At 45.8% G+C, this 12523-nt stretch overlaps 2 protein-coding genes across 5 annotated transcripts in view; both read left to right on the top strand.

The window, feature by feature from the left end:
- Window positions 1-8723, top strand: part of LOC117257529 (protein FAM107B) — a 38554-nt gene extending 29831 nt beyond the window's left edge. For both annotated transcript variants that reach the window (XM_033627787.2, XM_033627789.2), the window contains 2 exons: window positions 3389-3548; window positions 6612-8723. In XM_033627787.2, the coding sequence (XP_033483678.1) occupies window positions 3389-3548; window positions 6612-6728 (277 nt within the window). In that variant the 3' untranslated portion in view covers window positions 6729-8723. The remainder of the gene's footprint in view (window positions 1-3388; window positions 3549-6611) is intronic.
- Window positions 8724-12170: 3447 nt separating this feature from the next.
- The window catches only part of pik3c2b (phosphatidylinositol-4-phosphate 3-kinase, catalytic subunit type 2 beta), a 44592-nt gene continuing 44239 nt past the window's right edge, over window positions 12171-12523 (top strand). For 2 of the 3 annotated variants that reach the window (XM_033626171.2, XM_033626169.2), the window contains exon 1: window positions 12171-12310. The gene's annotated coding sequence lies outside the window, so the exon portion shown is untranslated. The remainder of the gene's footprint in view (window positions 12311-12523) is intronic. The other variant, XM_033626170.2, reaches the window with a different exon arrangement.

The raw sequence follows: 12523 nt of genomic DNA, 5'->3' as shown, positions 1-12523 counted from the left end.
TCTGCTCAATGCTGAAGCTTCACTTTCTTCTCTCTGCTCAATGCTGAAGCTTCACTTTCTTCTCTGCTCAGTGCTGAAGCTTCACTTTCTTCTCTCTGCTCAATGCTGAAGCTTCACTTTCTTCTCTCTGCTCGGTGCTGAAGCTTCACTTTCTTCTGTCTGCTCGGTGCTGAAGCTTCACTTTCTTCTCTCTGCTCAATGCTGAAGCTTCACTTTCTTTTCTCTCTGCTCAGTGTTGAGGCTTCACTTTCTTCTCTCTGCTCAATGCTGAAGCTTCACTTTCTTCTCTCTGCTCGGTGCTGAAGCTTCACTTTCTTCTGTCTGCTCAGTGCTGAAGCTTCACTTTCTTCTCTCTGCTCAATGCTGAAGCTTCACTTTCTTTTCTCTCTGCTCAGTGTTGAGGCTTCACTTTCTTCTCTCTGCTCAATGCTGAAGCTTCACTTTCTTCTCTCTGCTCGGTGCTGAAGCTTCACTTTCTTCTCTTTGCTCAATGCTGAAGCTTCACTTTCTTTTCTCTCTGCTCAGTGTTGAGGCTTCACTTTCTTCTCTCTGCTCAATGCTGAAGCTTCACTTTCTTCTCTCTGCTCAGTGTTGAAGCTTCACTTTCTTCTCTGCTCAGTGCTGAAGCTTCACTTTCTTCTCTGCTCAGTGTTGAAGCTTCACTTTCTTCTCTCTGCTCAGTGTTGAAGCTTCACTTTCTTCTCTCTGCTCAATGCTGAAGCTTCACTTCTCTCTGCTCAGTGTTGAAGCTTCACTTTCTTCTCTCTGCTCAGTGTTGAAGCTTCACTTTCTTCTCTCTGCTCAATGCTGAAGCTTCACTTTCTTCTCTCTGCTCAGTGCTGAAGCTTCACTTTCTTCTCTGCTCAGTGTTGAAGCTTCACTTTCTTCTCTCTGCTCAGTGTTGAAGCTTCACTTTCTTCTCTCTGCTCAGTGTTGAAGCTTCACTTTCTTCTCTCTGCTCAGTGTTGAAGCTTCACTTTCTTCTCTCTGCTCGGTGTTGAAGCTTCACTTTCTTCTCTCTGCTCAATGCTGAAGCTTCACTTTCTTCTCTCTGCTCAGTGCTGAAGCTTCACTTTCTTCTCTGTTCAGTGCTGAAGCTTCACTTTCTTCTCTGCTCAGTGCTGAAGCTTCACTTTCTTCTCTCTGCTCAGTGTTGAAGCTTCACTTTCTTCTCTCTGCTCAATGCTGAAGCTTCACTTTCTTCTCTCTGCTCAGTGCTGAAGCTTCACTTTCTTCTCTCTGCTCAGTGTTGAAGCTTCACTTTCTTCTCTCTGCTCAATGCTGAAGCTTCACTTTCTTCTGTCTGCTCAGTGTTGAAGCTTCACTTTCTTCTCTCTGCTCAGTGTTGAAGCTTCACTTTCTTCTCTGCTCAGTGCTGAAGCTTCACTTTCTTCTCTGCTCAGTGTTGAAGCTTCACTTTCTTCTCTCTGCTCAGTGTTGAAGCTTCACTTTCTTCTCTCTGCTCAATGCTGAAGCTTCACTTTCTTCTCTCCGCTCAGTGCTGAAGCTTCACTTTCTTCTGTCTGCTCAGTGCTGAAGCTTCACTTTCTTCTCTGCTCAGTGTTGAAGCTTCACTTTCTAATCTGCTCAATGCTGAAGCTTCACTTTCTTCTCTGCTCAGTGTTGAAGCTTCACTTTCCTCTCTCTGCTCAGTGTTGAAGCTTCACTTTCTTCTCTGCTCAGTGCTGAAGCTTCACTTTCTTCTCTCTGCTCAGTGTTGAAGCTTCACTTTCTTCTCTCTGCTCAATGCTGAAGCTTCACTTTCTTCTCTCTGCTCAGTGTTGAAGCTTCACTTTCTTCTCTGCTCAATGCTGAAGCTTCACTTTCTTCTCTCTGCTCAGTGCTGAAGCTTCACTGTCTTCTCTCTGCTCAATGCTGAAGCTTCACTTTCTTCTGTCTGCTCAGTGTTGAAGCTTCACTTTCTTCGCTGCTCAATGCTGAAGCTTCACTTTCTTCTCTGCTCAGTGTTGAGCTTCACTTTCTTTTCTGCTCAGTGTTGAAGCTTCACTTTCTTCTCTGCTCAGTGTTGAAGCTTCACTTTCTTCTCTCTGCTCGGTGCTGAAGCTTCACTTTCTTCTCTCTGCTCAGTGTTGAAGCTTCACTTTCTTCTCTGCTCAGTGCTGAAGCTTCACTTTCTTCTCTGCTCAGTGTTGAAGCTTCACTTTCTTCTCTGCTCAGTGTTGAAGCTTCACTTTCTTCTCTGCTCAGTGTTGAAGCTTCACTTTCTTCTCTCTGCTCAATGCTGAAGCTTCACTTTACTCTCTCTGTTTCGAGAACAGATTTATTAAATATGACATTTATTAAATGGAACAAGAGGTTGTCTGTGAACACAAGATGCTGATCACTGATTGGGCCTTCCTGATGAGGGACAGAGGACACAGGGTCTGAGGATACAGGGACAGAGGACAGAGGACAGAGGGACAGAGGACAGAGGGACAGAGGACAGTGGGACAGAGGGACAGAGGACAGAAGGACAGAGGTCAGAGGGACAGAGGACAGTGGGACAGAGTGACAGAGGACAGTGGGACAGAGGGACAGAGGACAGTGGGACAGAAGGACAGAGGGACAGAGGACAGTGGGACAGAGGACAGAGGGACAGAGGGACAGGGGACAGAGGGACAGAGGACAGAGGGACAGGGGACAGAGGGACAGAGGGATGTCCTCTGCTGTGAAGCCTCTGAGACAAACCGTGATTTTGAATTTTCAGCGTCTGAATCTGTAGATGTTTCACACTGACCTGTGGTGAGCTGCTCACACAGGCAGCGTGGCTCGCTCTGGGAGAAAAACTGGCGTCATGGGACGAACCAGGAAGTTGTAGTTCCACATTTAAATCCCAGTGTTGGTCCTGGCAGCCTGGTTTCTACCCAAACGTATCCACAGCTTCTGCTGAGGTACGGCAACACCACCTGGACAAACCACCTGCACAGCCACACTGTGATACTCCAACTGGTTCTAATAATAACATGTACCCACTACAGTAACTTGCACTGACTCTCATACACACAGGAACATTGCACTTTATCACTCAGTACCAGGACTTGGACTTGATGTTGACATCTACTGACTATTTATCAGCAATTGGTGTCTATTTATTGAGTAACCACTGCTATTTATTCATTAGCCACTGGTGTTTTTTTCGTGTCTGTTTTTATACTGTTTTTATGTATACGAGAGAGATGCCCGTCTTAATTTCGTCGTACTTGTTTAACGACAATAAAGTACCATTCTATTCTATGTATGTGATGAAGTGATTTAAACAGAGTTCAGTCTGCTCCTGGAGAAACATGTGACACACTGCCCCCTGCTGGAGGAAACACACAAACACACGGCCTTGTGCATAAATGGTGTGTGTGTGTGTGTGTGTGTGTGTGTGTGTGTGTGTGTTCAGGGGCGGAGTCAGTGTGGAGATGAAGCCGGAGCTGCAGAGAGTTCTGGAGTCGAGGAAAAGGGATCAGCTGATCAAACAGAGGAAACAGGAAGAGGAAGCTCGCAGGAAGGTCTCACCTCTGGAGGCCGAGCTGATAAAGAGACACCAGAGATTGGATGAGGTAACAACAACAACATTCAAATAAACACAAGAAGTTTGTGCTCTAATTAAAAAAAAAAAAAAAAAAAGGGATCAGCGCTCAGTGAATAATCCTCCTAAGCCCTACAATAAGCTATTATGGCAAGGCTTAACTATACAGACCCATGAGCAGTGATAACTAACATGTCTTTGGGGTCATCGGGTGGGAACCTCCTTTCACCGGTGTTTCGTCTAGTTAGTCCCACGACACCTCCAGGAGGCTAGACAGTGATCTCTGGCGTCCCAGAGACACTCCCCTAATGCCAGGTCTCACTGCTCCCCACACTAACCGAACAACCTCCTTTACCTTACCTATACAACCACAGAGGAGGTAGACCCAGGGAACATAACAACACCTAAACAACAACAACAATAATGACAACAACAGTACAACAAACAAACAACTCAACACAACAACACAATGTTATGTCTCACTTAATTGTCCTGAACCTTTTATCTCTTGGTGATGTCCTGAACCTTTTATCTCTTGGTGATGTCCTGAACCTGTTGTCTCTTGGTAATGTCCTGAACCTGTTGTCTGTTGGTGATGTCCTGAACATCCCGTCCCTTAGTGATGTCCTGAACCTGTTGTCTCTTGGTGATGTCCTGAACCTTTTGTCTCTTGGTAATGTCCTGAACCTGTTGTCTCTTGGTAATGTCCTGAACCTGTTGTCTGTTGGTGATGTCCTGAACATCCCGTCCCTTAGTGATGTCCTGAACCTGTTGTCTCTTGGTGATGTCCTGAACCTTTTGTCCCTTGGTGATGTCCTGAACCTTTTGTGTCTTGGCGATGTCCGGAATCTGTTGTTTCTCTGTGATGTCCTGAATCTGTTGTTTCTCTGTGATGTCCTGAACCCTTTGTCTCTTGGTGATGTCCCGAACCCTTTGTCTCTTAGTGATGTCCTGAACCTGTTGTCTCTTGGTAATGTCCTGAACATCCCGTCCCTTAGTGATGTTCTGAACCTGTTGTCTCTTGGTGATGTCCTGAACCTGTTGTCTCTTGGTAATGTCCTGAACCCTTTGTCTCTTGGTGATGTCCCGAACCCTTTGTCTCTTAGTGATGTCCTGAACCTGTTGTCTCTTGGTAATGTCCTGAACATCCCGTCCCTTCGTGATGTCCTGAACCTTTTGTCTCTTGGTGATGTCCTGAACCTTTTGTCTCTTGGTGATGTCCTGAATCTGTTGTTTCTCTGTGATGTCCTTAATCTTTTATCTCTTGTTGATGTCCTGATCCTGTTGTCTCTTGGTACTGTCCTGAATGTCCCGTCCCTTCGTGATGTCCTAAAACTTTTGTCTCTTGGTGATGTCCTGAGCCTGTTGTCTCTTGGTGATGTCCTGAACCTTTTGTCTCTTGGTAATGTCCTGAACCTTTTGTGTCTTGGTGATGTCCCGAATCTGTTGTTTTTCTGTGATGTCCTGAATCTGTTGTTTCTCTGTGATGTCCTGAACCCTTTGTCTCTTGGTGATGTCCTGAACCTTTTGTCTCTTGGTAATGTCCTGAGCATCCTGTCCCTTAGTGATGTCCTGAACCTGTTGTCTCTTGGTAATGTCCTGAACCCTTTGTCTCTTGGTGATGTCCCGAACCCTTTGTCTCTTGGTGATGTCCCGAACCTTTTGTCTCTTGGTAATGTCCTGAACATCCCATCCCTTCGTGATGTCCTGAACCTTTTGTCTCTTGGTGATGTCCTGAATCTGTTGTTTCTCTGTGATGTCCTTAATCTTTTATCTCTTGGTGATGTCCTGAGCCTGTTGTCTCTTGGTGATGTCCTGAACCTTTTGTCTCTTGGTAATGTCCTGAACATCCTGTCCCTTCGTGATGTCCTGAACCTGTTGTCTCTTGGTAATGTCCTGAACCCTTTGTCTCTTGGTGATGTCCCGAACCTTTTGTCTCTTGGTAATATCCTGAACATCCTGTTCCTTCGTGATGTCCTGAACCTGTTGTCTCTTGGTGATGTCCTGAACCTGTTGTCTCTTGGTAATGTCTTGAACCCTTTGTCTCTTGGTGATGTCCCGAACCTTTTGTCTCTTGGTAATGTCCTGAACATCCTGTCCCTTCGTGATGTCCTGAACCTGTTGTCTCTTGGTGATGTCCTGAACCTTTTTTTTTCTCCTGGTGATGTCCTGAACCTTTCGTGTTTTGGTGATGTCCCAAATCTTTTATCTCTTGGTGATGTCCTGAACCTTTTTTTTCTCTTGATGATGTCCCGAACCTTTTGTCTCTTGGTAATGTCCTGAACATCCTGTCCCTTCGTGATGTCCTGAACCTGTTGTCTCTTGGTGATGTCCTGAACCTTTTTTTTCTCCTGGTGATGTCCTGAACCTTTCGTGTTTTGGTGATGTCCCAAATCTTTTGTCTCTTGGTGATGCCCTGAATCTGTTGTTTCTCTGTGATGTCCTGAACCTGTTGTCTCTTGGTGATGTCCTGAACCTTTTGTCTCTTGGTGATGTCCTGAACCTATTGTCTCTTGGTAATGTCCTGAACCTTTTGTCTCTTGGTGATGTCCTGAACCTTTTTTTTTCTCCTGGTGATGTCCTGAACCTGTTGTCTCTTGGTGATGTCCTGAACCTTTCATGTTTTGGTGATGTCCCAAATCTTTTGTCTCTTGGTGATGTCCTGAACCTTTTTTTTCTCCTGGTGATGTCCTGAACCTTTTGTCTCTTGGTGATGTCCTGAACCTTTCGTGTTTTGGTGATGTCCTGAACCTTTCGTGTTTTGGTGATGTCCCAAATCTTTTGTCTCTTGGTGATGTCCTGAATCTGTTGTTTCTCTGTGATGTCCTGAACCCTTTGTCTCTTGGTGATGTCCTGAACCTATTGTCTCTTGGTGATGTCCTGAACCTTTTTTGTCTCCTGGTGATGTCCTGAACCTTTTATCTCTTGGTGATGTCCCAAATCTTTTGTCTCTTGGTGATGTCCTGAACCTTTTGTCTCTTGGTGATGTCCTGAACCTATTGTCTCTTGGTGATGTCCTGAACCTTTTTTGTCTCTTGGTGATGTCCTGAACGTCCCGTCCCTTGATGATGTCCTTATCTTTTGTCTCTCACAGTGGGACAGGCAGCAGGAGAAGTTGCAGGAGGAAAACCTGAAAGCTCCAGAGTTTGTCAAAGTGAAGGAAAATCTGAGACGGACATCATTTCACAGTAAAGATGAGAAGGAGGTGTAGAGATACCGCTGCCATCCTGCAGGAATGAGACACAGACTGTCCACATGTTTACAGGACAATCTGAGGACACAAATATACAGAGGACAGTATGGGGGCACAAACATACTGAGGACACTTTTTCTTATAATGAGATGCTAATATCGTATCTTGTATAATTAGAGATTTTTTCTTGTCGTTAAGAGATACTAACTCTACAAGACTACGAAAATGTTCTCATGATTACGAAATGTTGATTTTTACATACGAAACGTAGAAGTAATACTAGGAAGAAATAATAACGATAAATATCTGAAAGTAGATTTTATTCTGTAATTACCAAACACTAACGATGTATAATGATGCAGGCTGATCTCGTAAACTGTTCCCACATTTTTCTACGAAAAGTAATCCACCCAAATTCGTACATATCTGGCATATTTTGAAAGGCTGTGATCACGGGATCAATGCGCCCACAGGAGTAAAGAAGGAGGCGTTCCTGAGTGGTCTGTAAGTGGGTGGGTCACGAAGGCGGAGTTTCCCCTGGAACCATGTTCATTGTATTCTTCGTGCTCTCTGAGTGAATTTTGATTAATTTCAAGATTCGTCCTCACTGTTTTTCTTTTCCTAAACCTTACCTTCGTAACTTTACATGAATTATGTTGCTGTACATTAAGGACGTAACGACATGCGGGGACGCTAACTCGTAGGATATCATTTGAACTGTTCTGTAAGGATATGTTGAATTATGATATCTAGAAATCCTGAAGTGAAATACACAGATCTGAACATTTATTGTCTTTTCAGTCACAACATTCTGAGTTATGATTCATGCATGAAGCAGAAATTATAATTTTATCAGGTCAGGAATAAAAGCGACAAAAACATGATGGAAACAGATTTTTTTAAAAATAAAAAAATAGACAAACTCATGATTTTTCTAAATGTTGTGACTCTGTTTCATCACATTAAATTCTTGTTTCTTTTTTTATGAATCACATTTATAGATCAGAAAATTTCATACAAGATGGGACAGTCACGATTACACACAATTGACGTCACAATAGACGTCTGTGTGCTGTAATAATGAACAGTTGTATGATTATATGATACAGAGACTTGTAATCACAGGAAATGATGTCATAATTGTGACATGTGTTTTTGTTGTCATCAGATAAAAAGTTCCCACAGTTCTCAGAGTCGTGTGTCGAAACTAGACTGATTATTTTATAATGCCAGAGACAGAAAACGACAGAAGTCGCTCCACGCTCACCAAAGACAAACAGTCACTGATGCTGTGACTGATGTTTTCTTAGTAACTGTAATTCTGTTTCCTGTTTCGGACTGAGTCACTGTCAGGACAGAGACATTGTGCTGAGACATAACGAAGACAAGATGGACAAACCCTTTAATGACAGAGAACATGAGTTCTGTCAGAACAAACTGTGCCTGAGTCTCGTCTGTGTGTCTGATGATCCAACACGTTCTGCAGTGTTCATTCAGAGCGTTGGACAGGAAGCTAGTTTTTACATCATTACATCATTTGTGTGTTGCATCCTGTTCAATCACCGTCATATTTACTGTACACAGCCCTTAAGAAAATATTGTATCAGGTATTTGTTTTAGTGATGACGTACAGGAGTCATATTTACGAGATGATGCTGTTACAACGTGTGTAATTTGACTAAATCAGGTGAGAAGACGTCACGCTCACGACTGTCGTGTCACATTATTAAAGATACGGGATGTTTTTTCTTTTTGGCTTCTGAGATGATATTTGCATATAAACATGAGATATGTAAATTATAATGACATCTTATAATTCAGACAAATCAACATGTGAAAAAGTTTTGACCTTTTGACTCCTGAGCTGCGATGACATCACAGTGTGACTGAAGCCTTACGTCTGGACGCGTCTGTGTTGTTGATCGTACAATCAGTGAATTCATTTTTAATCCAAACAGATTCTGGAGCACTTTAACTGTGTGAGCGAAAATTAAACTCAGATTGTAATTTGTATTTTGACTTGTGTTTTGTTTTTGTGTCTTTTAAAGTGACAGTTGATCTGATGAACATGCTCAGAGTCTCAGCTGCAGCACACACACACACATACACACACACAATACAGAACGATAATCCTGCCGTCTGGCGGTTTTATTATTCAGGAGACTCCTCAGGACGAGTTTAGACTTAATATCCCGTCACACACAGAAGCTCTTTATCTGCATCACATCTGAACATTATACGCAGAAGAAACCTGCAGCAGGAACCTGAAGTTACAAACATGACAAAAATACAATGTCTGACGAGAATTATAAAAAAATGTGTAAATGAACAACAACATAAACATATTTAAAAGAATAAAAATAAACTGGGGATCATGTGACAAACTGACATATTAATGTTTCTACAATGAGATGATTCAATAAAAACGACTGAATAAAGTTTTTATTAAGGCTGCGTTCACACCTGTCCTGTTCAGTTGGTTTGTGCAGGTGTGAACACACCAAAACAACCAGACTGAGACCTTCTTGAAGAGGTGGTCTCAGTCCGGTTCCAAAGGAACTCTGGTGCGGTTGGTTTGTGGTGAGAAGGTGTTCCGACCTGGATGTGAAGCAACTGCAGTCACATGACACATTGTTTGGGTTAAACATGAGCATGTTACAGTCCTGGAGGATTATTAATGTGCACCTCCTCCTGTACTGCCTTAATATGCACATTCAGCACATCCAATGCATCAAAACATTGTTTTCTAGTTGGAGCCGCGCCTCGTTTTCAAACTGTATGCTTTGACTAAAATGAACAATGACAGCAATATAGTCCACGATGAGCAGCGCTAAAATCAACCTGCGTAGTTGTCCCTCCATTGTGACATTAGAAAGTGTCACATTTATCTTGCAAGTGTACTCTTCTTCAACGTTTGCTTTACTTCCTGGATTTTTCCCACATGGAAATTCTGACCAATCAAGAGCAGCTTTCTCACACAAGGCATTTGATCTGGTCCTCTTGTAAATGCTGCCGTGAGAACACCAACCAACTCTAGGCAATTATACAACTTTGGAACAACATGAGTCCTTGATTCAGACCAGAGGAGACCACTCTAGGGCTGACAGCAGCCTGAAGACGTGCACATATGTCAATACTGCTTGTTACAAGCCAAACATGTTTGTGATCAGACGGCGCCCTCTAGTGGTCGTAGTAATTAGAGCAGAGGAGGAAGTGATGTCACTCGGCATAAAAAGATGACAAAGTCTGTGTATTGTTCAAATATCAGAGAAGCCGTTACAAATCATCGTTACACAGAACCAAACTACGGCGACAACATGATGACATCACAGAATCAAAAGAGTTGTGACATGTGACACAACCTGCAGTTCCTCTAATGTCCACTAGAGGCTGGCTCCAACAGCGAGACTGTCCCCACACACCTCCATGTTAATAGCTCCACCTCTCACTCCTCCACTCCTCCACCTCTCACTCCTCCACCTCTCACTCCTCCACCCCTCACTCCTCCACAGCTCCACAGCTCCACCTCTCACTCCTCCACCTCTCACTCCTCCACCCCTCACTCCTCCACAGCTCCACAGCTCCACCTCTCACTCCTCCACCTCTCACTCCTCCACAGCTCCACAGCTCCACCTCTCACTCCTCCACCTCTCACTCCTCCACCTCTCACTCCTCCACCCCTCACTCCTCCACAGCTCCACAGCTCCACCTCTCACTCCTCCACCCCTCACTCCTCCACTCCTCCACCTCTCACTCCTCCACCCCTCACTCCTCCGCAGCTCCACAGCTCCCCCCCTCACTCCTCCACTCCTCCACCTCTCACTCCTCCACTCCTCCACCTCTCACTCCTCCGCAGCTCCACAGCTCCACCTCTCACTCCTCCACTCCTCCACCTCTCACTCCTCCGCAGCTCCACAGCTCCACCTCTCACTCCTCCACAGCTCCACAGCTCCCCCCCTCACTCCTCCACCTCTCACTCCTCCACTCCTCCACCTCTCACTCCTCCGCAGCTCCACAGCTCCACCTCTCACTCCTCCACTCCTCCACCTCTCACTCCTCCGCAGCTCCACAGCTCCACCTCTCACTCCTCCACAGCTCCACAGCTCCACCTCTCACTCCTCCGCAGCTCCACAGCTCCACCCCTCACTCCTCCACAGCTCCACAGCTCCACCTCTCACTCCTCCACCCCTCACTCCTCCACTCCTCCACCTCTCACTCCTCCACCCCTCACTCCTCCGCAGCTCCACAGCTCCCCCCCTCACTCCTCCACTCCTCCACCTCTCACTCCTCCACTCCTCCACTCCTCCACCTCTCACTCCTCCGCAGCTCCACAGCTCCACCTCTCACTCCTCCACTCCTCCACCTCTCACTCCTCCGCAGCTCCACAGCTCCACCTCTCACTCCTCCACAGCTCCACAGCTCCCCCCCTCACTCCTCCACCTCTCACTCCTCCACTCCTCCACCTCTCACTCCTCCGCAGCTCCACAGCTCCACCTCTCACTCCTCCACTCCTCCACCTCTCACTCCTCCGCAGCTCCACAGCTCCACCTCTCACTCCTCCACAGCTCCACCTCTCACTCCTCCGCAGCTCCACCTCTCACTCCTCCACAGCTCCACCTCTCACTCCTCCACAGCTCCACCTCTCACTCCTCCGCAGCTCCACCTCTCACTCCTCCACAGGAGCGTGTTGAGGTGAGACTAAAGTGTACAGACACAAAAACAGACACAATGTGAGCAAACAGGAAGTTGTAATAAATAATAACATCAGCTGGTTCTGATGTGATGTCATCGTTCTGTAAAATAAAACCTGGACTGTTGTCAGTTTGTGTCTGTGACCTCATCACATGGAACGTTCCATACTGGACTCTGTGGTGATGTCATTCATCCTGCAGGTAAACAAAGTCAATGACATCACAGTGAAGTTGATGACATCACAGTAAGAAGAAACACTGTGTCATACAGACTGTGAAGAGCTTCAGGGTCATCGTCCTGAGGACTCGTCAGCATCACTGGTAACTTGTGTCCTGACAGTTCTTCACCTCTGCAGATTATAATGACATTTATTTTGTGGTCAGTGTGCTACCGGAAGTGTGTAGTTTGAGACACCTGGTCCTTGATCAGGAGTTTGGACTCACCTGTTCCAATAACACAGGTGTTGTTATATCCAGCTGGTTAAATTATATTCTGTTTAAATTCTTCACTCTGGAGCTTTAAATTCAGATTCTTCTTCTTGACGACCTGCTTTGTTTCAGTTTGGTTTTATTTTGACGGTCTGACCGGAAGCGTGCTGTGTCGTCACTGTGTGACTTGACGCCACCGGTCCGGGTCTGACGCACCGCCGCCGAGCGGAGCACAGAGACCCACCGAGCCCCGTACAGCGGCTGCATTGTTTCCCCGGAGGCTGACACAGCAGCGGAGCCGGTCCTCTGGCTCTCCCGTCTGAATGTACCGGCGGCCGGTCACCGTTCATCTGTGTGGACTCACCGACAAACATCCCGCCGCGGAGGGCGACCGGTCAGATTCAGGGCAGAAGAGTCGAACGGTTTAAAATGGCAACCGCAGCCCGCTCCCGGTGCCCGTAGACCGACCATCAGAGTCAGGTAAGGTTTGTTCACCTGGACACGAAGCTAGCTAACGTTAGCTCACAGCGCCGTGATCGTTAACGGGATCTGACGCATATTAAGTTTGAGTCCGTTCACTGGCTGCAGGACGGCGTGCCTTTCTTTGGAAAGAAGGTCAAACCAAACTTCATTCAAATAACCGACAATCGAAACGATCCCGCTGTGTGGGGACGTCAGGCTCCCGTTAGAACC

Source organism: Epinephelus lanceolatus, chromosome 1 (genome assembly GCF_041903045.1).
Source record: "Epinephelus lanceolatus isolate andai-2023 chromosome 1, ASM4190304v1, whole genome shotgun sequence".
NCBI lineage: Eukaryota > Metazoa > Chordata > Actinopteri > Perciformes > Serranidae > Epinephelus > Epinephelus lanceolatus.
This window is presented reverse-complemented; position numbering and strand designations above follow the sequence as displayed.